Source organism: Leptosomus discolor, chromosome 1, assembly GCF_034619465.1.
Source record: "Leptosomus discolor isolate bLepDis1 chromosome 1, bLepDis1.hap2, whole genome shotgun sequence".
Taxonomy (NCBI): Eukaryota; Metazoa; Chordata; class Aves; order Leptosomiformes; family Leptosomidae; genus Leptosomus; species Leptosomus discolor.
Window position 1 is genome coordinate 150693214 of NC_141391.1, and position 24706 is coordinate 150717919.

General features: G+C 46.7%; 1 protein-coding gene across 1 annotated transcript in view; it reads left to right on the top strand.

Moving 5' to 3' along the window:
• The first annotated feature begins 2047 nt into the window (after positions 1–2047).
• CACNA2D4 (calcium voltage-gated channel auxiliary subunit alpha2delta 4) overlaps positions 2048–24706 on the top strand; it is a 130646-nt gene continuing 107987 nt past the window's right edge. Inside the window, exons 1-10 of the mRNA XM_086461267.1 lie at positions 2048–2136; positions 7470–7551; positions 14228–14344; positions 15840–15899; positions 17460–17622; positions 19841–19972; positions 21011–21071; positions 21684–21834; positions 23445–23519; positions 24602–24691. Of these exons, the coding sequence (XP_086317393.1) occupies positions 2048–2136; positions 7470–7551; positions 14228–14344; positions 15840–15899; positions 17460–17622; positions 19841–19972; positions 21011–21071; positions 21684–21834; positions 23445–23519; positions 24602–24691 (1020 nt within the window). The remainder of the gene's footprint in view (positions 2137–7469; positions 7552–14227; positions 14345–15839; positions 15900–17459; positions 17623–19840; positions 19973–21010; positions 21072–21683; positions 21835–23444; positions 23520–24601; positions 24692–24706) is intronic.

Consider the following 24706-nt stretch of genomic DNA (forward strand, 5'->3'; position numbering starts at 1 on the left):
GAGTTAGGGGAAGGGCAATCAGCCCCTTCTTGTTCCCATGGGAGACACACTGCACCCCTTGTCTGCAATGAGCATTTCTGGGAGGAAGACAGTTCTCTGTACTGTCCTCGCCTCCAGATTCCCCCTGGGGCCGTTCGGGTCCGTAGGTATCCCTTTTTGGGGCAAGAGCCCCCATAATGTATTTTGGCCATTTGAGAAATGTGTTACTAAGATCCAGATCTGCTCTGCCTGTTGCCTTCATATGCTGACTGTGGCGTTTGCTGTACAGCCATGTGGTACCCTGAAGACACTGCCTCTAGAGCGTTTGTGTGTGTAGAAATCGATTTTTTGTAGATTTTAAGGTCAGAAAGAACCGCTTCAATCTTCCCATGTAACCCTTTGCACAGACTTAAGAACATCATCTGGAAATTTCTGCCCTTCAGGCCCACAATCTCTGCTTGAAGAAGGTTGTAACTTTCAAAAAGATACTTAGCCTGGGGTAAAGATTGTAATAAATGATAAAACCATCCTATCCTGAGGTGAGTTATTGCTGTAATTACTTAATTGCTCACCCCAGGCTTTCAGCCTCTTCATCATGCAATTTAACCTCTATTCCATGTTTCACGGTTTTGTTCCCTTCTCTGTATTTCCTCTGCCACTTCTATTATCCCATTTAATGTGTGGCACCAATGCTGCATTCAGTAACACATCTATAACACACGCCTTAGTTTTACTTCAGTGCTTTGACAGCCAGTTTCCCGCTCCACATCTTTACTAGAAACCTAACAACCTAATGTGGCTTTCCATTTTAGATTAAATAAGCCATTTGTAAAGGTGCAGAAGATGATCAGAAGATACTGTAATAAATGGGTTAATTCATAGCCATAGAGTCAAGCTGTTCAACAGGCCACTCTAGTCATTTATAATCTTTCTGCTGCAGTAACCGTAGTTATTTTTAATCCATACTTCTCGTGACGATAATGAGCTTATGTAGCGTGCCCCTCACCCGAGCACGCAGTTTGCTACTTGCTGCTATTCATCAAGTTCACCCACTGGGCTCCTTTGATTCATTGGTCTCCAGTTGCAGATGAGGGTATGGCAATCTCAACTGAATGTTGCCCAAACGGAGATGTTCAACTATTAATAAATAATCGCTCACATTAGGAGACAATCAGTTAAAACTGGCAGAGTCCTTTTTTTCATGCTTTTTTTGCTTTCCACTGCTTATTTTCCCTCCTCTTCTCTCACCTGTGTAAGATCCCCAGACATGGCTTGGAGGACAAGTGCCTCGGCAGACCTGTGCTGACGCTGCCAAGGTGCCAGCTCTGCCCAGCCTTGTCAGTCCTGTGCAAACCTCAGCAGCAAGCAGCGGCACAGCACGAACACCCTGGTGCCTGCAGAAGCCTGCTGCATGTCCCATGCTCCTGGTCCCAAGCCCAGGTCCCCGGTGGGGAGGAGATGGTGCTGAGGTGACGTGCCAGAGCGACCCACCAGCATCCTGCAATGCAATAGGGAGGCCCTGCCAGACAGAGATCAAATGTCAGGGGTTTTTTTGGGGGGGTGTGGATGCGACCCCTTTAAAGCAGGCACAGCCTGACCTCCTGCTGGAGAAGCTGAGACCCGTCTTCAGGAATCAGAGTAATCCCGGGTGATTTTATCCCACTCCACTTCCCTAAATCTGCGGCTGCTGCTGCTTGGTGAGGGGATTAAGGGGTTGGTGGGGATTACGTAGCCGCTGCGGCTCCCGGCGCAGAGCTCCCTGCCGGCACGGCCTCTCCTCGGGGCACGGAGATACACCGCACCCGTGGGTGCCCACCAACAAGAGTCCCTGGTGGGTTTTTGACCACCTACCTTGCGCTGGAGACCCCTGACGGTGCTCGGCAGCAGAAGCGGCGTTCCCGGGGCGGAGGCAGCCGGGGTCACCCCGGGGCTTGACCCCGCAGCAGCAGGGCACCCAGCCCAGCAGCATGGCGGGGGCCGCGTGGGACCCCCCTCGGGGCAGCAGGAAGGGCGGGGAACCCCCGCATCCCGCCAGCCGATCACCTTGCTGATGCTTGGCGCGTGGAGGATGGGGCCGTGGGCCGTCCCGTGGATGATGCTCTGGCTCTTCTGCCTCCTGCCCTCTGCCAAGGCCCAGACAAAGATCCCGCTGGAGACGTAAGTGTTTCACTTTCTCTGGTGTGGGGCATTTCTGTCAACGCCGTGGGCAGGGGCAGGTGGGTGGGAGTGCCTCCCCGGCGGTGGCAGGTACTGTGAATGCAGGTTGCTCTGGAGGGGCACATTGCTGCAGGGGGGGCTGGCATTTCCTTGTGACGGTGGTGATGGCTCCTGGGAGAGGACATGGGCACACGAAACACAAATTCAGTTCCCAGGTCTAGAGCAGATGCAATGCCTCATTTTCCCCGTTCGTCAACCAGAGCAATGAAACTCTTCTACTTTAGTTAAGCACTGTGACATCTATTAATGCTCTGCGTAACGCACTGGGTGGCAGAAGGCAAAACCAGTTTAAAGACGTGTTCGCAAAAACCCAGCCCTGGTGCAACTTGTGGAGATTCAGCCATGGAGGCAGATGTAAGCAGCCCCAGTTTAGCAGCTCCTCAGTTTAGCAGAGTGGTCCCAGAGACGCTGTTGATTTGCAGCCTGCCAGGAGCACATCGGGGATGCACAGCACTGGTCAGGATGTGGCCATGGGAGGCATATGCACGGGGTGTTTGAGCAAAGACGCATCGTTTCAATGCACATGAGATCCAGATCGTTCAGTGCAAGGTTTGCAGCCCTGAAGCTCTGATCCCTTCTGTTGGTCTGGTACACTGATGCCTGAAAAAAGCCTTCTTGTGTTCTCATGCAACCTGGGTAACACACACCCCCATGCTTATTCATGTGTGCGGATGTCAGGGGATTTTAGTGGGGGGAGGCTAAACAGAGGAAAGAGGCCATGGCATCTTTTCTTGCTTGCTCCTGCTCCACCTTACTACAAAGGGTGTAAGAGCCCTTCCCAGAGCTCTGGAGTATGGGAACGAAAAGCTGAGCCGCAATACAAAACATAAACTGCCATGTTTTGTGCATGCACTGCATTTGGGGTCCAGGTGCTAGTGCACATGCAGGGAATCTTGACGCACATTTTTGGATGTGGGTTTGCAGGGCCCCCACGCCTGCGTGCGTGTTGGTGCGCACGAGTGGCTCCTCCGGCATGGTCGCTGATGGAAAGCTCCTCGCCAGCAGTGCAGCCCGCCCCAGCAGCCCACCAGGAGGCTAACAGCTCTCGGCAAACCCAGTTTATAAAAACTTCACCTTGTTAAGCTGATTTAGGCAAGTTTAATCCTTTAAGGATTAAAAATGTCAGCACCACCATTGGTAAAAGTTGTGGGGCAGCTTCTCTGGAGCTGGGATAAGTCTGTTTGCGCAGGACAGCGGGTTGGTCTGGAGAGGAGACAACACTGCCATCCAGTTTCAGAAGGAGAAATGTCCGATAAACCGACCAAAGTCAGCTCAAGCCCTTTCCTGAGATTGAGAAAATGTTTTATAATCAAAAATTGCCAATAAGACCTTTGCAGATGTGCTCACCAATACAGCCCATGTGATTGCCGAGAGTTGTGCTGAATTTAGCCAAGGGAGTCTCAGGAAAATCTGCCACCAATTTTATTCCTGGCTGCATTGTCAAGCCCTTCCTTCGCAAAGTGCTTCTGATTTGGGCTTCATTAAAAGGATACAGAATAAAATCCAACTTCTGATAATATCAAACCATGCAAAATAAAATTGACTTTCCATGCCCAGGGTACATACTGCATGGAAATACCTTTTGGCTTTGAAAGCTGTGGCATTAAGAAGCTGGCCTGTCCTGTCCTCTGTTTTTGCCACTGAATAGAAGTGCAGGGATTACAGGCAGGCGATCTCTGACCAAATCCTTTTCTGACGTTTTTGGTTGTAATGTGACAGCCTTTTACTACTGAGAAAACAGTTACGTCCCTTTGCACAGTTTGGAACTTACTCATGTACAAGAATGAAGAATAAACAATAGGAAAAGAGCTTTTCTCCCCTGGTACTGAAACCAGACTAACAGCTGAATTAATCCCTGGTGTTTCAAATCCACTCATGAATTTAACTATAACACAAAAGTTGCCCTTTTCAAACAAAATTTCAGTAGAAGCACACATTGGCCAGAGGACTAAAGGGAGTAAATCAGCATAAAATGGACCTGCTCCACACATTACGCAGGGACATTTTGAAGACACAAACCCAGAGTCTTTTAAACACCACCTGGGTTCAATCACAGTTAAGTGACACAAGGTTAAGTTGGCCTGTGCTTCTCCCCAAGTCGTGCCTGGCTTTGCTGCACCACGCTCAGTTTGTCATAAATTTATTCACAACTTTGCAAAAGCTCACTCAGCTTTGACTCCAGCAGTGCAAAAACCTTCTCAAGCAGTTACTAGCAATGCTTCTGGGGTGCAAGTTCAGCACAGAAACCACCTCCTCTTTCTTCCTGGACACGGCTCTTCTCATCAGCTGGCCATGGCATTGGCAGGAGTGCTTGCAAGTGTAAGGATGGTGAGGATTTGGGGCTGGCTGTTCAGCCTTTGCTTCTTGGGGTACTCGAAACATTGGGAAATGCTGGTGGGAGAAGTGAAGATCAACCTGGTACAGCCTCTTTAGGCTGCCCCTACCACCTCTATACGTCTGCTCCTAAGTTCACAGAGCCAGCAACTTCAGACGAAATTTCTCTGCAACCTGATGGATTTCAGACTGACCTTTTCTCTCACTTGCTTATGAAAAATATAAGGAACCTTATTTAAATTCAGCAGCCTGCCCTTAATTTCCCCGTACCCTAAGGTCACTTCCTTCCCTTTAGTTTTTAAATATGTAAATGCAAGCATGTTTCTGCCTCTTTGCTTTCCTCCTTTTTAACTTCCATGAAATGCCACTGTATATTTTTAATTACCCACTCTTCAGCCCTGTCGCACAGGGCTTCGGGACCTTTGTGCCCTCTCATTCCTCTGTGCCCCCTAACTTTCCAACCAGCCCTCCAAAGCTGCCAGTCTCTGGCGCTCTCTTTGCTCCTCCCTGACTTTGAGCCTCCTTCCTCCTCTGCTTCGAGACCAGGAGAGAGATCAGCCCTCCACCCAGAGCAGCAGCTCAGAAGCGGCTATGAGGCTGCTGTCTCAGGTGGGTTGGGAGAGCCCTCCCAGGCTGAACGCCCAACACACAGGGCACTTGCATAGAAATCGCGAAATTACACAAACCCCTACCTTTTTTTACCTCGAGTTCTGCTGTTACTGGAAGTTTCAAGGTTCATACATTTTGGCTTCTTTTGCCACAGCCTCAAAGGCTAAAAACCAACCTTCTTTTTTCCTGTTTTTATGAAAAAGGAGAATCCCAAGTCATGGTGGACTTAAGGACTTCACAAACAAGCAGATCCACGAGCAACAGGGCTGGGTCTTCTGTGAAACTGTGTCTGTGGCTGGTTTCTCTACTGACTGACCGTTGCTAAGCTTGTATTTCAGACCTTTTACCTCAATAATAGCACTTTTCTGCTGAAGCTGCCCAACCGCACCCACTAGTCAGAAATTAATATCACAGACTCTTCCACCCTGCTGGGTTGAAAAATGATGAGGGCTGTAAGGAATAGGGGCACACGCGTGTCCACAGACACAACACAAAACAGAAAGGCCAGGGTCACGTGCATCTTACTTTTTTGGGAGGAAAAAGGGGTAAAAAATAAACCTCCCTCTAAGATTACTACCTCAAACTTCATGTTTAGGTTCTCTTTTTCTATAGTAAAAGGTGAGGAGACTGGGAAATATTAATTAATATCAACACAAATGATCTCATACATAAAAGTTATAAACTAGCAGCAGATGGGCATCAAGTTAAATGTTGATTCAGAGATCCTCATACCCCAGGGAATGCGTTAGTCACTACAACAAACAGGAATGCATCCCATGGGGTCACTGTTTCTGGTTTCCTCTTTTACTCTAGGCTTGCTGGAATAACTCTGATATGGGGCAATAAATCCTGATTTCCTAGCAAATACCTGTATTCTTTTTTCTCTAAGAATGAAATGAAGAAATAAAACATCTGGCTGTCAAAATATGATGCAGAGCACAATGAAAAAAAAAAAAAAAAAAAAGGAAAATTCAAAAGAAAAAAAAAGAAAAGAAAAAAAGCAGCCTTCTTCTTATTGATTTCAGCTGGTGCTAGATCAGACTCAGGGTTAGAAATGCATGCCTCATTGCCAGTTAAGGATTGATTAAAAAAGGCACTCACTCTCATTATGCTCCTTTTATAGGCAGTGGAGAGAGGTACAGTTCAGAGCAGAAGCCTTATGTGTGCTCTAAATCATCCCCTATAGCTGCCTATCTGTCTCTGTTTGCAAGAGGGGAGCCTGAACAGCCTTTCTTAGGCTAAAGCTAGCTGTTGTGATTGTTCCACTGTTGCTCTGCTGGCTTTACTCCAGAGCTCATCTCTATGTTGGTGTATTATTCTGCCATAAAAGTGGTGCAATGCGCTGGGCAATCAGGGCCTGAGGTTAAAGTCTGCTTAGGACTGGAAGAAATCTACTAGAAGCCATAGGTAAGACTCTGCACCCCATAAATAAGTAGTGTATTCTGGTAAGTGGAGAAGGCCATTTATTCCATTAAATAAATCTCTCCTAAGTGAATCCTTGTTGAAGGAACTGCATGTAGGTGGAACTGCCTAATGTGAATCATGTAACAGATTTCTGATGAAGTGCTCTGTCAATTACGAGAGCCATCTATTTTGATTTGGATGGCTCTGTGTTCAGGCGGCTCTTCAACATCCTTATGTTCTCCATGTGGTATTGCTATCATCAATTATTTACAGGATGGCATAAATGTGAGTGGTGTTTTACAATGAAGAGGTGCATAATCTACTCTGGCATTATCAAGCTGTAGTACCTCCACTGAGAGCAGTGAATTTGTCTGGCTCGTTAGTCTCAGCCCCACAAAGCTCTAGGAACTGAATCCAAGGGGTGAATCTTGACAACTTCTTTCAGGTCTGATACTTATTTCTCTTCAGCAGTCTTGACATTATGTGTCTAGCCCTTCACCCCAGGCTCCGTCTGCAATTAGTGAAGACAAATAGGTGTCTGCAAAGAGCTATTTATTTCACTTCGCTAACAATAGAGGAAATCAGATGATATCTAAGACAAAATGTACAACTTTTGTACCTTTGAAGTTAAGTGAGACAAATTCCACTCTGAGTCAAAACATAGTGACTGAGAGCAGCAGAACTCAGTGTTTCTCCTCGCTGACCAATGTCCTGGGCAGACTGTCCAAGAGCAGCACTTGCCTCCTGCCTTACTGCTTGGCTGGCTAGCAATTCTGGGCAGAAAGCATTGCCATTGTCACTAAGTGGCTTAGGGAAGTATGGGGGGAGTTCATACTCAGGAAGATTGAGTTTTCCCTGTTTGAAGAAGTAAGCAGGTCTGCTGACTTTGACTTATTAATATGGATTTTCTTTTTGCCTCTTTTTAGGGTGAAGTCTTGGGCAGATGCCTTCGGTGGGGAGCTGTACTCCATTGTGACTAGGTATTCGGGCTCTCTCCTGTTGCAGAAGGTAGGCAAAAGCTGCGAGGGTTCCCTCGGCTTCACAGCATCTCCCCATGTAGCCCTCCAAGGTTTCCCCCTGGGGCGGAAGAAAGCAAAACACACAGGTCTCCAGCTAACTTTCAAAACCATGTAGGTTCATGTCCACAAGCACAGAGTGATGCCTTGTGGCCATTCTCTCTGAACTGGAGAGGGAGATCCATCTAGTGCCTTTCCTGTTTTCATTAGCTATAGCCAAACACCACCTGAATTGTCCCATTTTTAAAAAACACTTTTTAACAGTATTCCTCATGTTTCCCCTCTGATGGTTTCATGCCCTTCTGTATTGACCCTTCACTCCTCCCTTCCTAAGTGCATATCATCCCTCTACTCCTGCTCATTACTCACCTGCTCATTGTTACCCTATTGTCCCCTCCTGCAGTTCTCCAGCTGTCACTCCTATTTCTTTCTCTTCCTCATCTGTCTTTCCACAGTAGCTCATCAGTTCTTTGAATTGTGCCTTTAAAACTCTGCTTTGGACAGGGTTTCTGAGGCAGGTGCCCTGGAAGATGTGATCTTCCAGAGGTGCAGAGCTCTGCTTGGCTTGGTCACTGAACAACAGGCACTGTTGTACTAAACTCTACCAGCATTCAAGTGTGTGGCTCCAGGGGCTTTAAATAAATGCTCCCATTTGCAGCTGTAGAGAAGTTGCCCTGTTACCTTGATTCCTGAAGTCAGAGGAAAATGGCTGCTCTTCTTTCAGGCTTGCACTGCAGCTGTATGGGTTGACACCTCCCAAATGCTGCTCAGGGGGCTGCTCAAACGGCAAGCATATGTGATCTCACACCTTGAGTGCATCTGAAGGGATGCAGTCCCCTCTACACCTCATGTGGCCACCTGGTTCCTTTCTTTACTCTTTCTCTGATCCTTCTCTTCAACACAAGCCACTCGTTGCCTCTTAGGCTTTCTAGGTGTCAGATTTCTGTCCTCTTATTAGCAATAGCACCCATATCCCAGTGCAAAAATGAATCTGGATATCATTTGCCTTGCCTTGCTGGTGAGCCCTCTGTTTCCCTCTCCCCACAGTGCTGCTTTCTGTCTGGAGTAACGGACCATCTTCTGCACCATCACCTTTGGTAGGCTTGGCCAAGAAAGGCCTTCAGCATCCATCACAAAGGTTTATACTGATCATCAGCTCTTCTTAGGAAGAATGTGCCACCATGCAATAAAAAAAAAACCCTGTCAGCACTGATATAGGTACTTCAAGCACTAATCTTGAGGCAGCTGCGGTGGGATACAGATGCAGGCAAAAGTTTGGCTTTTAGCAGTTTTGATGATGCTTCTTCTTTGCCTATCCTTCCACGGGGTCCCCAAGCAATAATTGCCAGAGGCAAAGTGACGTGCTAAGGCATCTCTGGTGGGTGCTGGAGCTCCAGTGGGCAGGAGGTACAGACTGGGGTTATTTGATAGTCAGGTGTCTGTGTGTGATGCTGTATAGGTGTGCTTCAACACAGCCAATTTACACTGCTTCTGTGGCTATTTCTACTAACAGATTAAGGGAGTTCGTGTTCCTTAAGGTCTAAAAGTCAGTGGGACTAAGGAGAACAGGAGTTAGCTTGAAAATACCAGCGTTGTCAAAGTTAATAATGGAGGCCGAGGATGACAGACACGGCACTACAGTGGGTTGAAAGACAACCGTGCTGTGTTGGCCCTCTGGAGATGTTGCACCAGATCATTTCACCTCTCTCTGTCCACACTATGTGTTTTGTCTCTTGGGATCTTGATCCCTTTAGGGTAGGGGCTATATGAGACCTGTAGACGCTAGTATAGTACCCCTAAAAATGACAAGTCGTGGCAACGAGGTATTGAACAAAAATTCACAACTCTGTCAGCTTTTGGTGTAATTCACTGGAAGCAAAGAAAACTCATTTATGATGAAAAAAAAGAAGCCTGAATGTAGCCAAATCCAATCTAGCATTCGTGTCAAGGGGAGTCAAGGCAGAATTGTATTTCCCTGGTGGTCTGACAGCCTCATAAAATAATTGCACTTGCCTGCCCCAGTCCACATCCACATGGTTTTGTTCTTGGAGAGGAGAAGGTGTCTGGTTTGCTCTTGCATGTGTTGGGGCCTGGATGCAGCACAGATCGATTGTGTTTTGCACAGTCTCTGGACACCCTTGCGTAGGACACAGTATCACCTGTGACTCAGAGGGAAAATGTCCTTCAGCGAGTCACTGTCACCGTTTCCAGCACGAGGTACAGATGAGCTTGATCCAGCCTTGCTCTGTTAACACTCCAGCAAGGAGTAATCTCCTAAATTCATGTCCTGCCCTGCCTCAATGTTACTGAAGCAGTTTAAACAGCTCAGGTTTATCTTTCAACCCTTAAGTCCCACTTCTTGAGCTCTTTCATTTCCCCTTATTTCTCTGGGACTAGGGAAATAAGGGAGGACCAGCCAGCACCCACTTCTTCAGTCCTTCTCTCAGCATCCACTTCTTTAGCAAGCACTGGGTCAGATGCCTTCTTACAAACCAGTATCTCAAAGCAGGAACCATCCTGGAGGGCTCCCTCTGCATCCCTGACGATTAAGAGTGCTGAAGGAGACAGCTTCAGGAGGACACAGATAGATCTCTTACTAATAGGCAACATTTTAATGAGACGCACCTTGGCAGACCCCAAATAGCCTTACATAGATAACCACACTGGTGCATATTGCAGGCAAGTCAGGCTTGGGGAGCCAAAGGCACCAAAATCTGGAAATCCAAATGCATGTGCTCCCCAGGCACCTTTTCTCTTTTTGGGCCATTGCCTCTTTTTCACATGAAATATTTCTCTGTGTGCATGAGTATGTGCAGACCAGCAGAAGGGTGGGGAGCACAGTGCGGAGGCCCAGAGAACTCTCTCTTCAGTGCTTGTTTTAAGTCAATGGGCATTTTGCCTTTGAGGAAATACAAACTGAGAGACAACAGCACCTTTAATGTTTTACTTCATGTCTCCCTTGTGCCTAATAGCCTTGAAGTAACCAGCTTATTGTTGCTTTGAGAGCTATAATTTTTCAGTTACTGAATGTTTTGCATGTAAACCTTCTCTTTAGTACTTAGCATAAACTTTCTTTTGTGGCTTTATTTGTTTCCCCTAGAAGAACCCTAATATCATGTTGTAAACCCCAATGGTCAGTTTCTTACCAGGCTTTATTGTTCCCAGACACCTGGTGAACCAGTAGACCTCTCTTGAATTCACAAGGGCAAGTTCTCACCCTGGATCACAGAGCTTTGAGAAAGCCCCCAGGTGTCTCTCTGTCGCAAGCAGTCAGGATAGCATCAAATTAAACCTCACAGAGGTAGCAAAAGATGAAAAGTGGCTTTGGTTTGATGGCTGAAGCATTTATTGTATTCTCTTGACCACTATGCAGCAGAGTTTGAGATAAGCTTGTGCACTTAAACCTGACTCAGATGATGTATCTGTATTAAAATGCTGGCCAGGGTCTAGGACAGCTGAGGGCAATACAGCTGGAGTAAAGATGTAATGTGAAAGGCTGAATAGGGGGAGGGCAGCAGCATCTCCCAGTTCTAAGGAACAGAAAGTTTGAACCTGTGACTTATTAGGTCTGTTTGCCAAAGTCCTGCTACTGCAGTTGGTCAGGCAGGGACCAAAGGCTTGGGGCCACCGATGTCAGCCATGCCAGGAGGACACCACAGTGGTTCTGGGTGTCTCAGGGCTTGCCTCTGAGTGACAGAAACACCACCAACTTCAGCAGAGCCAAAACTTAACTTTTCTTCTGTGTTAACGATGCATTGTAAGTGTTTCTGAGAATTGCCTCCTGTTTCCTTCTGTAGCTGAGGTGCTGACTGGCTTCCCCAGTGGATAGGGCTGAGAAAGGACAGCAGGGCTTGGCTCCAGCTATGTAATTACTAGAAAGCACTACAAATAACTCCATGGCAAAGAACAGACAAATTAAAGTTAAGACATTTTCCTGGGTGAAGATGAAAGGAGTGTCTTTCACACTCTTAATATAGTTTCACTAGCAGTGAGTAATGCAACACTGTGTACTTCAATGGGCTAAATTTCATGGAGGTGGGAACAAGAAAATATATTTGGTGACATATCTCTGTTCACAGATAAAGCTTAGGATACTGAATCCTGGATATTCCACTTTCATATCACCACCCCCATCACTGCAGAAGGAGAATCTTAATGAATTGCTCCTGCTGTTTTAAGGGAATACTAAGTACTAGATGAATATGAAAAGATTTTCTGTTAGATCAGAGTTAACTTCTTGGCCTCTTTTCAACATCAGATCCTTTCAGCCAGTTCTCCCAAGCCTGCAGCTGATCCCTGTCCTGTAAATTATAATGATATGATAACCTGAACACTAAGCTCAGGTCATGCAGGTTAATCTTGGTCAGCTACAAGCACCTGTGTTGACATTTGCTGTGTACTTTCAGACGTAGTGTCTGGTAACAGTGTTGAAATCACAGGTACTACTTCATTGCCCACCTTTAGGAATTCCTGCAGTGAATATTCATTAATAGCAGGAGATTTTAGTGGCACGAATACAGATACAAAATGGTTTGCTGGATTGTTTGTAGGAAAAAAGCTCAAAGGGGATCTGAGCTCAAACCTGGTGTATTCCTCGCAGCCAACCGAAAATTTGCAGAAAGTTTTTTGTGGTTTCTTTTTTTTTTTTTTTTTCCCCTTCCCAGCTCTCGCTAGTTCCTGAAGCGGAGATGTGTATGGTATTAGCAGACTGCTCATGATTACTTTTAACCTATTAATATCTACTTGTCAATGTGTCAAAAGCACATTTAAAAAAGGATTGAGAGGTAAAGAGCCCTATTCTTTTTAATTCAAGATATGACCCAAGATAACCGATGCCAGGTCACTTTGTAAAGCATGTGCTTGCCCGTGCTGGTGTGGTCCCCCTCCCCTTCACCAGCTTTCCCAGGAGAGATTACCCTCCTTCCCCCGAGGGGGGGGAGCTGATTAAAGCCTAGCCTGGCAGAGATCGCTTCTCTCCTGACCAAACCATGACATGGAGCTAAATGGGGCAGGCACCAGCTGGGATGTGTGCTGCGGTCTCGTCAGCAGCCAGGGACTTCAGTCAGGGGGTTGTTGTTGCACATCCCTCTTTCAGTAGCATGGTTACATTAACCTTCGTGCTCAACCCGACCTCCTCCTCCTCCCCCCGTCCGTCCCAGCTACCCAGCCACAGCAGAGGGGATGCAAGGCCTGGCATTTTTAATCCAGTAAAACCCTTGCTGTTAATCACACCAGACAGAGCAAGCAGCCTCCCCGCCATGCCTGCTGCAGGCTGGATGCTGCTGCTATTTCTGTCTGACCTCCTCAGCCTGCCCCATCCTCAAGGCATTTCTTACTCCGCCTGTGCTCAGCCGCCCTCCTGGATGGTTGACGAGCTTCTTGAACAAAAGGAGCTCCACTGGTCACCCTAAAGACTTGCAAAGTCGTTCCCCCCACACTGACTTCCAATTCAAAAGTGCTACTAAAGCCCCTGCCACCCCCTTACCCTTTTCACCATCTCATTTTGTACCAGTGCGAGAAGTCCAGCCTTGGCTGAAAGTGCTGCTATGGTGCTGATAAAACATGAAGATGGAGGGGGTGTGTATACACTGCAGAGAGAAATGATGATGAGGGACCAGAGAAATTCAATCTGTTGCCTTCGTGCTGCCACATTGCTGGGGAGATAAGGCTCTGTCTTTTCTGAAATAGGTTAATCATATTGTGTCCTTTTGCAGGTTTTTTTCACTTTATTTCTACCTATCTGTCTTAGCTTTGGGATTTTTTGAAAAGGAGAAATAAAGGCCATTGTATCCAGTCTTGAAAGGACAGATTTAGGGAGGCAGATTACAGTTACCCAGTTTGGGAGTACGCTTGGGTTTTTAATGTCTAGACTATATGAAACATGGTCAGAAGAAACTGGTTATCTCTAAAGTTGTCAGATCCAGATCCTCCTCATTACGGCATCTCTCCCAGTGGAGGCAGCACTAAGTAGCTATGCTCATAAATTCTAGTTTCTGGGAATCGCCTCTGCTGCTCCTGGCCCAAAGCATGCTCATGCATGCTGAGTAAATAGCGTCATAACTGTCTTGCTGACCTTTCCTTGGCAGTCTACCACCTAAGCACTGAGCACACCCTTCTTGCTGCAGATCTGACAAGTTACCCTGCAGATATTATGGCACTGTGGGAGGACAGGACATGCACTAGCATGAAATCTCTCCCACTAGTGCCCCAAGGCACATATGACATAGGAGGCAATGTAATGACAGCTCCATTCCCTTGCCCTTCCTTCTGTTTTAGGCAGATTTCAGGTATGTGATGCATATAACGCTATTATGGATGTGAACACAATGTGTATTTTAGGTTTTCAAAAGTCGGCCTTCTGCTTCTCTTTCTTGTTCGTAGGCACTAATAGCTTCAGGAACATTGCTGTTTTCAACAGCCAGAAGCTCACAATCAGATTGATTGCTTTCACTTAGTCAAAATGCTTTGTGTTATGGCCAGTGATCTCACACACTCAAATTACAAGGTAAAAAGGGAGGAAAGGCAAAGATGGGAAAAGGTGATAAATCAGACCAGTTCTTTCAACACACCTTTCTTCACTGAAGACAATGCCCAGCTAACAATAAGAGACTCACCCCTCTCCTTATGAGCCTCCTGCTGAGCAGGATTTTCTGCTTTCCCTTGGGTAGAAGTACAAAGATGTGGAGCCAACTCTGAAGATCAAAGAGGTGGATGGCTTGGAGCTGGTGAAGAAGTTCTCAGAGCAAATGGAGAGCATGCTCCGCAGGAAGGTCGAAGCTGTTGAGGTATGACCATGGGGACTATGGGAAAGAAGTCCTCTCCTGTCAGCCCCAAAGCAGTAGATGCAGGCCTCCTGCCTGTACCAGCAGCACGTGGGCGCAGAGGTTGCATGAGGACTTCCTTGCTGAACTAAATGCCTGCTGATGCAGCTGGCTGCTCACTCGGAGCTTTAAGTAGACACTGGTGGGAGGATGTGGGCGTTCAGACAAGGGAATGCTGGCTTCTCCCTCAGCCCAAAGTAGGAAACAAGATTAAAAACAAAGTCTAGGAATAAATATGAAGGAACGAACACTCTTTTAGGAGAAAAGAGCTATTTAAAGAGAAAAATCCTCTCACAAGTGAAAATAAAGTTCATCCTTGCATAACGCACTTTGGCCACTGAAGACTAGTAGCCTGTTTCAGCTGTGTGTGTGTGGCTCAAGGGAAATTCCTGCAGCCCCCTGAACACGAGCTGCAAGGAAGGTGCTTGAATTTCCAGCTGGGAAATTGTGGAGGAGGTGCAAGAGGTCTTTAGCTGCTGCTGTGTTGGAGATCAGAGCAGGTAAATCACTATGGCCCCTCTTACTTCTCGCATCTAAGGATCTATCATATTCCCTTATACTTACCCACAATGAAAAGCATATTTCTGTAGTCACAAGGCCTTGACTGTTTAAGGCGTCTAATGTGGAAAAGTCATCCAGAAACACATCATTTGAATCTCAAAGTGAAATGTGGGCATATTTAGACCCAGAGCTTTGGCCCATAACATTAAATTCATAGCCAGATTTTTTCCTATGTTTGGATTGCCTTATCCTTTGTGAAGGAGGAAAAAAGTAGTTTTGCTGAGACTGTCACTGATCGTGCAACTCTGAAAACATGTGCATGTTTAGCTGGATTCCTTCCCAGTCTGTACCAATTGAGAATTAGTGCCCTGAAGCATCATGTGGGAGAATACTAGTTGATTATATTGCCTTCCATAAATGGTAAGAGCTTATAAATGGCCAAAGCATTGTTGAGGCTTTTACGAAATCAAGTCATGGTCTTTGTCTCAGTAACAATACCAGACTGAGACTCCCACAAGGCCTTTTGCTTTGATGAGATACTGACATCAGGCTGGGTCTGAAATGCCTTTCCCATGGCTTTTTGGAAGGGTTCGTGGAAAATGAAATTAAATCTCTGGCTGTTGTTTCTCTAAATGGACATGTTTCTGTTTGTATATGTCCTGAGATATCTAAGATTGCTCAGGGGTTTAGTAGGGACTCTGGAGTAAGTAGGTGTGAATATACTTGGCAATAAATAGATGTGAATGTAACCTTCCAAGCTGTAAAGTTGCAGCACAGAATGACAGGTCAGCAGACAAGGAGGGAAAGAGGGAAATTTATAATCACATGACTCTGTTGTGGTGAAGGAGGCAGTCATGCATCTTTTCACTAACTGTGTGAATGGCTGATACAGCTGGAAGAGCTTCTGGAGAGCTTTCCACAGCACCGCCTCATCTTTATTTCTGTGTTCTTGCATTAGAGGTTGGTGGAAGCAGCAGAAGATGCAGATCTGAACCACGAGTACAACTCCTCACTGGAGGTAAGTTTATCCTGGTCAGTGACAAAATATGACATGCACCCTCAGCAAGACTAGCCAAAAGGCAGACCTAGCAGCACCCAGCCCCCACAGGTTCCAGGACAGGCTAGGAGTTTCCTTGTCTTCAGGATGCTCAGCTTGTCTAGAAACCAGTGTGAGCAAGAGGCTCCCTTGGCATATCCCAAACCTAGTAACACCAAGGAGATTAGTCCCCGGGAGGGGCAGGATGTGGGAAGATGTGGGGTCATGTGATGTTATTGGCATTACATTTACTGCACAGCAATGTTGTCATTATGTGACGCATTACTGCAAATTAGCTGGCACTTTGTGGTTTACTTGCCTGGAAAATGAGCTAAATATTGAGTGTGTGTGAGCAATGAGGAGGATGCTGTTACAAATACCCACAGCAAACCATTAATCCCAACAAGCTGAGTTTCTCACCATCTTTCTCAACAGCTCCTGTCATCTTTTCTCTACTCTGCAGACACTCACTTGTCAGAATGTCCTATTAGGTGAAAGTTTGGTGCTGTCACAGCAATTTGGCTTTCTCTTAGTAACCGTTTGTTGTAGCCAAGCTATGGGATTATTGCTGGTGAAGGGAACTGGAGTGAAAACTCTGATGAAGGAAGTCTACTGTCCATAGTACAAGCAAAGAGTGCTTAGCAAGTACAGCCCTCCGTTCTAGGAAAGGGTGGGAATTAAAACACTTCTTGAAATCAAGCTAGTTACCAATTTCACCTCTCCTACCTCTTCATTTAAGAATCACAATACAGTCAAGCTATCTGGGTCAAGCTGCATTTACAGTAAGGGTCATGGGTGAGTTGAGGTACATGACTCTGTATTCACACTCACAATTTGCACCCACCGAGTACTGTTAGTGCTTGAACATAAACCCTTAAATAACCTTTGCCTTCAGATAAAATCAACAAAAACATCTTAAAAACCTCTGTTACCCAAGGGTGAAGTGTCCTGAAGGTACCAAAGTGACTGTAGATGCTAAATCCCCAGTGGCCTTCACAGGGGGAAAACTGTGTTGTCTTTGAGCACCTTCTGTTCTGTCTTTGCTCTTGACAAGTGCCTGCTGCTTGGACTGACAGAGTGAGGGGATAATCCTGGCTGGATGTACATCAGTAAATGACAGCTGTAGAGACAGGACAAGCAAGGTCAGCATCGGCATGCCCTGTAGCAAACCTGGGAGCCAGATCAGTGAGACACTCCACCTCTCTGGCTAGTAATTTAAATACCTCTAAGGGACCACAGGAGTCTGCCACTGTGTCCCTTCGCTCTCAGGTGGCTCTTCTGCTGCTGGTTATAACCGTGCTTTCAGTCATGTGGGCACCTGCCAATAAGAAATTGGGCAGAAATGATCATTTGGGCAGCTTGACACTTTTCAGTTGGTAATGGCTCTTGTTTGCTGCTCATCTTGATCCTACTTGAAGCCCAAATTCTCCAGGTGTCCCTTTCTAATGTCTTAAAGAGTGGGGTTTTTTTCAGGCAGTGCTGGTAATACTCTGTCTTATTCTCTCTTGTTGCCTTTCTCTTTTCCATTGTCTTCATCAACAGTTTGATTACTATAACTCTCTCCTGATTAATGAGAAGGATGAAAATGACAATTATGTGGAGCTTGGAGACGAATTCATTTTGGAGCCAAATGAGCATTTCAATAACCTACTGGTGAACACGACATACAGTGATATCCAGCTCCCCACCAATGTCTACAACAAAGGTAATGGCCTCTACTTTCCAACTACTAGTAAGTTACTGTGGAAACTACCAGTAATAATACTGAAAGAAAAGATGGGAATAGAAAAAAACAATTGACAGAAAATAAAACAGGGCTGGAAATGTACCGTCCCAAGGCACAGTCAAGTCTGTGCTGTAGTCTGTCACTGTGACAGGGCTTAGGTATAATCTGCTCTTGGAAGAGCTGCAATGATGGACAGTCCTCCATCTTAGGCAGTATAGTCTCCTAGAGTTCATCTACCCAAACAAAGGCGCTGTGAAGCAAACAGTGATGTGAATTTATTGGCAATTGTTACTCTGTACAAAGGATCAGATCTATCAAGGTCTTTCGGTGTCAAGAATCTCACTGATCTCAGCCAAGAATTTAGACCCCAAGTACCTTTGTGTTACGAGGCACTAACACCTCACGGTGACATTTAATTCCCAGTAAGCATATCCATAGGAGACTGGGGCTAACTCACAGCTGCTACTGGGACATGACTGTTATGGGCTATTTTCTGTTCTCAGCAAGCTTTTGGCACTTTGGCAGCTGCAGGAGCCCAGGGAGGCACCAAGGCCCACATGGCCTCCTCTGTGTCTGGACTGTGTTTGCTCCCCCTGCACATTCACACCACTCCAGCTACACACCAGAAACTGGTCCATCTCCAAGCTGGTCAGCACACTGCCAAAGCTGCAGGCTGAGACACTAGTTGCAATTGTCTTAAGTTTACTGCTCTTTTTGGCCAACACTTGAAGCTGCCCGAACTGGCTCCTTCCCTGCCTCCCTGTCAGCTCTTCCCCTTGCATGGGTTTTGGCAAGAAAAAAAAGCGCCACTACTTCTCTCATAGGTGGAGCTCATTTATAATCTGCAGGACCAGACAGGGCAGGCACTGGTGACTGTGCGTAAAACTGCTATGTTATTTAGAGGGACAACAGAGGGAGTTCTATTTCTCCCATGATTTCCAATTAATTCCATCTGGTCTGACAGCCCCAGACACTAAAATCTTGCTCACAATAGAACCACCAGCAGAGCTGGCTGTGGGGTAGCTACAGCAGAGCTACATGAAATAGGCTGCTGCTCGCAGCAGCATACGGAAAGAGGTGGCCAAATGGCCGCTTTCAGAGACAGCAGAGAGGCACTGCTCAGCTAGCTGATTTCTTGCCTGTACAGCTTGACACAAACCATCCAGTTGCTCTGGCTATGGCTGGAGGAGGAGGAGGAAGGCTGCTTCTGTTCCCGGGGCTCCTCCTGGGAGCAGTGCCTGGCAGTACTCGCTCCCTGTCTTGCAAACAGCAGCAAGCTTGGCTCTCCACAGCTCTTCTGGCTCCCTTCCTGCATGAGTTACTTTGGCCTCATCGCTGGACAGCCACAGTTAAATTTTTCCCCTATTTTGACCAAGGCTGCCTTTAGTAAAGTGACTAAACAGGAAGCGGTAGGTCAAAGTCCCATCCCTTTCAACATTAATACAGTTAATCCTGCAATGACCAGTTTCTTGAAATGCCCTGTTTCTATTGCTGCTGCTCTGTTTGCTCTCCTGAGGCAATGAGTCAACACAGGCACCAAATATACACTGCCTCTTACAAGTTCTTGCAAGTCTGCAACTTCCTATTGATTCTGATGAGATCAGGGGCAAAGGAGGACAGCTCAGGCTTTGTGGAAAAAAGGGCAGGCAAAGAAAAAAGAAGGAAATATTGGTGAAAAGAGGAGAGAGACATATAAAAATTGCATGTAAATCCTAGAGCTCCTCTGTCTTAGGTAATTACATCTAGCGTAAATTTAAACACTGTTTGTAGAAAGGTTGTTCCATTTAGTGGTGCATCAGGCAGTTGCCTTACAGCAGCCACACATCCCTTCTTAGGCAGGAGCTGAGTCCTGCCTGTGTGGTGTGCCAGTTGTGCTCAGCACGGTGCTGGTTTTCCTGGGTCTCTTGGAGCCCTCTTCCAAGCAGAGGTAATGCCCAAGGGCAGAAAAGGCTGTAAAGAGAAATGGGGATAATAGCATATGACCAAGCTGAGATCACCTGTAGTAGCCGGTGGTAACCTGTCCTCCAGGATTTATTTGAATGACGTGCCCAATTCCCTGCCCAACATCAAAGCTTTGGACAAGGCTGCGTTCCTCCTGGGGCTGCCTTTGTTCCCATCCCGCTCCTCCATCGGAGGTGGTGGGTGTCCTCCCCCTCTCACACACTTTTTTCCACATTTTCTATTCTTTCCCCTGCAGACCCTGACATCCTGAACGGCGTTTACATGTCAGAAGCCTTGAATCCTATTTTTGTGGACAACTTCGAAAGGGATCCCACGCTGACCTGGCAGTACTTCGGCAGCTCCACTGGGTTCTTCAGGCTCTACCCAGGTAAAAGAGCAGAGATCGGCCTCACTCTTTCAGAACAACACAACAGTCTTGCAGGATAGGGTCTGTGCCATCTGGAAAGGTTGAGGCAGTGTGGGCCCCTGAAGGGCAGGGTGCAGTGAGCAAAATATTCAGTGCATTGACTGCTGCCACTTAGGCTGAAGGAATAGTGTCCACAGCAGGCATAAACCCCATTTTCCCACATGGACCAGCCCCCCAGGCACGTTGCCCTTGCAATCCCAAAGAAGTCTGCTTGCAGCGGTGTGCCTCAGGCAGGCTGCCTTCCAAAAAGCACCCAAAACACCATGGCAGGACCTGTGAATCTTGTAGACAGGGTGCAGAGGCTGCAGGAGGACTCCCTGCCTCATGCTCCCCAGTGGCTTTTAGTGGCGGTCACAGCCTCTTTCCATCTCCGAGGCTACACGTGGCAGATACAGCTGGTCAGCCTGACTTGTTATCCACTCGCCAGCTGCAAGCGGCACGTAAGGTCATGGCACAAGAGGGAGGCCCCGTGCTTGGAGGAACCCAGGAGATCCTCCACAGCTGTAGCTTGGCCTGGTGGCCCCTTCATCAGATGGCTGCATGCCCTTGCTCTGCGACCTGTCACGTGTTGTGGAAGGGGAAAGCAGAGATGACTGTGAACAGAGCCTTTAGCAGGGAAACTGGGACACGTCCCTGTCACTGCTGCTGTTTTTTTATGCTCTCAACCACCCTTGGGGAGAAAAAGATGTTGTCGAGAACTACATCAAGGTGGCAAAAATTTCAAAGTATGTGCAATTGCTCCCCAAATTCAAACAGACTATGCCTACATACATTTTTTTAAATAGAAATTTAATAAGCAGTTTGCTGAGAACTGTCAAAGACCATGCAAAGCTCTGCTTGTATTTCTGCAGAGTGGCCGCTACTATTGCTGGCCAGACCTCCATGCCCCTGCGGGGTAGCTGAGTCTCAGCAGTGAACAGCAGACGTGCGGGTGTCAGGGGAGGGGGACCAGATGCCTGCCTGTCTGTTGTTGATTGCTCCTTTTGCTGCTCCCTTCAGGAATAAAGTGGTTACCAGATGAGAACGGAGTCATCTCATTCGACTGCAGGAATCGTGGCTGGTAAGAGTTTTGGAGAGACTTGGCCAAAGCACCTTACAGTCTTCCTCTCTTCCTCTTTTCCAAGGTGACACCTTGGTGAGTTTCTAATCAGCAGTTACTGCCCCATGCTGCTCCTGCAAGAGATGAGGGGTACATAAATTAAGGCAATCGCAGGTTAGGAAGCCCTACCACCTGCCAGCACCAGCTTTCCATGTGGCATCTAGCACATGCCACATGGAAATTGCCACCAGTGTATCCTTCCTCTGTCCCAGACTCCTTATAATTCTGTGACCTGTGGGACAGGGCTGTTCAGACTCCAGAAATACGGGGCATTTACTCGGTCTTCTCAGCATGGCTAAAGGAGGCTTTAGCAATTGTTGCTCTTGGCTTAATCTGGACATATGTCTGCAGCAGGCCCAGCACTTGCCAATGTGGGAAGTGAGATGCTGGGGCTGGTGGGAGAGACAGGTTGGTAGGAAGGGACCCATCGGATTCCCAGCCTGACCCTGTTGCTGGATAGCTGTGCTCATGGTGCATGTTACGCTGCGGCTAGCATCATGTGGCAGCAGCACACCCAGCATTTCTCCTCCCCATACGCTCACCCTGCTTCTTTATATTCTTCTTTCTGTAAAGGTACATCCAAGCGGCCACCTCTCCCAAGGACATTGTCATCATTGTGGACGTCAGTGGGAGCATGAAGGGCCTGCGGATGACCATTGCTAAACATACCATCATAACCATTTTAGATACTCTGGGAGAAAATGACTTTGTCAACATCATTGCAGTAAGTATGTCCCATTTCCAGTGCTGAGTTGTCTTCCTTGTGCCTCATACCGACCCTTCAGTCCCCTTAGCAAACTACAGGCATTACAGTGATGTGACTACAACACTTAGTAACTGTGTTGGATGGGGGATTAAAATTAATTACCCTTGGGAAGCCAGCTTTGCGTGGTCAGCATGGAGGTTGCTAAGTCATTTCACTCTCTCTTTATGAAGGATGTCAGCTGCATCTTTTTGCTTACTTAGGGATGTGACTGCAACAGATAACAAAGTGGTGTAGAGAGACACCTGAGCTAACAGGGACCTGAGCTAATAAATTCAATTAACATAGCATAGCATAATACTGTGTTTGGGTCCGGTAGCAGTATAATCCTCAGGATAATGTTTCCAGGCTAGAAAATTACTACCATACGCCTTTTTGCACACCAGCATCCTGCAAGGCTACAATCCAGTTCAGAGTCGATCTGCACAGGCCTGCATGGAGTTTGGTCAGGTTGCCTTGGTGTTACTCTCTCCTTTTTTTGAGCCCTGGCCAGGATAAGGATGGGCTGGTTAACCACAGAGAACCAACACCACTGACCACAGAAAGCAAAACTTTTCCATGATCCACGCCAAGACTGGGGGGTTTGGTGTCAGGTCAAAGGCAAATGGCTGCTCACCTAATTTTTCAAAGCTAATTCAAGCACCATCCCTTTTCCCAGGCTCCTTTCTATAAAAGTTTGTCGGGGCATGGTCACTGAGGTATAAAGTCTACTTTTTGTTGATAGCTTCTTATTGTGTAAGACAGTTAGAAACTCCAGTGGTGACAGCTCTGTCTTTATATGGCTGGATAGATGGAATACTTAAGAGTGTTGGCAGAAAAATGCAGGGAAGTCATTAAGGAGTTTGAAATATCATCTGTTCTTCAAAAATAATCCCAGGAAGAGCACATAATATATATTCCTTTACTGTATTCACACCAAGAACCTACTGGCTCAGACACATTATAGCCTGACCTAAGCTCCTATTGATCAGCTGAGCATCAGTGGCCTCTTAGCCCTGCTCTTATGAATTGCTCTTCTGAACCTTGCAGGAAAAGGTTTACACTGGTGTGTTTTACCTCACTATGTATCAGGCTAGAAGCATATACCCCACTAATTATCGTAGTTTGGTGGATGTGCGGTAACTTGATAGGTTATCGTTCAGCCATGCACCAGAGGCATCAGACATTACGCTACAAAACCACTTGCAAGCTTCAGCTGGGGACTGGGGACTCACAAAGTCTCCAGAAGTCAAAAACATGTGCAAATAGTGCTAGAAGCAAGGCCAGGGGCACAAGATAATAGAGCGTGGAGAAAATCTCTACAGTGTAAGTGGGGGAAAAAAAGTAACTTTGGATGTGTAGATATGCCCAAATAGAACTCAGCAAAACACCATAATTAACGCATTATTTAAACAAATACAAGATTTATCAAAATCATAATTTGCCATGATCACTATAAGCAATTGTTAAGGGAAATACATATAAAATGGCATAATGCTCCATACTGTTTTCTGAACATCCACCTAGGATGTGAACACATTTTGTGAATTTTCTCCTATTACAACCCCTTTCTTCTCATTTTCTCTTTGCAGTACAATGATTATGTTCACTTTATCGAGCCCTGTTTTAAGGGTATCCTGGTCCAAGCAGACAGAGATAACAGAGAGGTGAGTACCAGACTCCTATCGATGTTATTCAGGTAGCTCTCTTAATGTAAGAAGTACATGGGGTCAAGATGCTGTGACATGAAACCGCAGGGACAAGAAACAACCATCTCCCAGAAGTGTTTAGGTTTGCATTTCAGAAACAAGCAGCAGTTCCATGGTGTGTGCTGGCTCCATGGTTCACCTTTGCTTACACAAAGCTGCTTTAACACAGGGTCAGCTGGCTAGCTAAACAGCAGCAACCAGCTTCCCTGTGTCACAACAGACTCGGCAGCGAGCTTTCTCTGGTGAGAGGGTTTCCTGCTCTGATCCAGGAGGGCTCAGCAGCCTCGAGGTGGTCAGCCTGCGTTCAGCTGCTCCACCACTCTGGGCTGACTTGTATTCTTAGCTCTTCTTACTGTTCGGTAGTTTGGGTTTTTTTCTTCCTTTTTCTCTCTATATTAATATCACAGAGGCAGCACATCCCTCCATGTCTTCAACAACTAGATTTCTCTCCAAATTTCTTTTCCAGCTTAGCCCTGGGTCACAGAGTATGACTCCAGAGGGTGATGTCTCCTGCAGTGTTTCCCAAAGGATCCCCAAGCCTTTTGGACACTATCTTGCAAAGAGCACTCTCTGAGAGTTTAGTTTACAACCAGATTAGTGTCCCTTAAGTAGTAGACAAGCATTCAAATTATTTCTTTTCCCCAATCCTGTTGCTCTTTCATGTACAGGAATGTTTTGTTGTTGTTGTTGGTTTTTTTTTTTCCTGAAGGAGTGGATAAGGGAAAGTCTGATTTGTAACAGTTTTGTGCCTTGCACGATGTTTCATGGACTGCCAATGGCTCACAGCCCACAGGCTGAGAAATGCAGTCCTGCTGTGGCTGCATGGGCAAAGGTGCAACATGATGGCACTGCCAATGGAGCTGTCACTTGACTTTCTCACCTCCATCCATCATGGCGCTGTGCTGTACTGCCCTGCCAGCATTGGTGAAGGATCAGGATCCCAATGGCACAGGCTTTTCCAGGTTACATTTTCCTCCCCTAGTCAAAGGGAGAACCCTGCCTGCAACTTATTGCTGCCTTTTCCCTTCTCTGCTTGCCAGCACTTCAAGCAGCTGGTGGATGAACTGCAGGCAAAAGGAGTGGGGACTGTGAACAAGGCCTTGACAGAGTCCTTCAAAATCCTGAGGGAGGTAAGAGTCAATGCC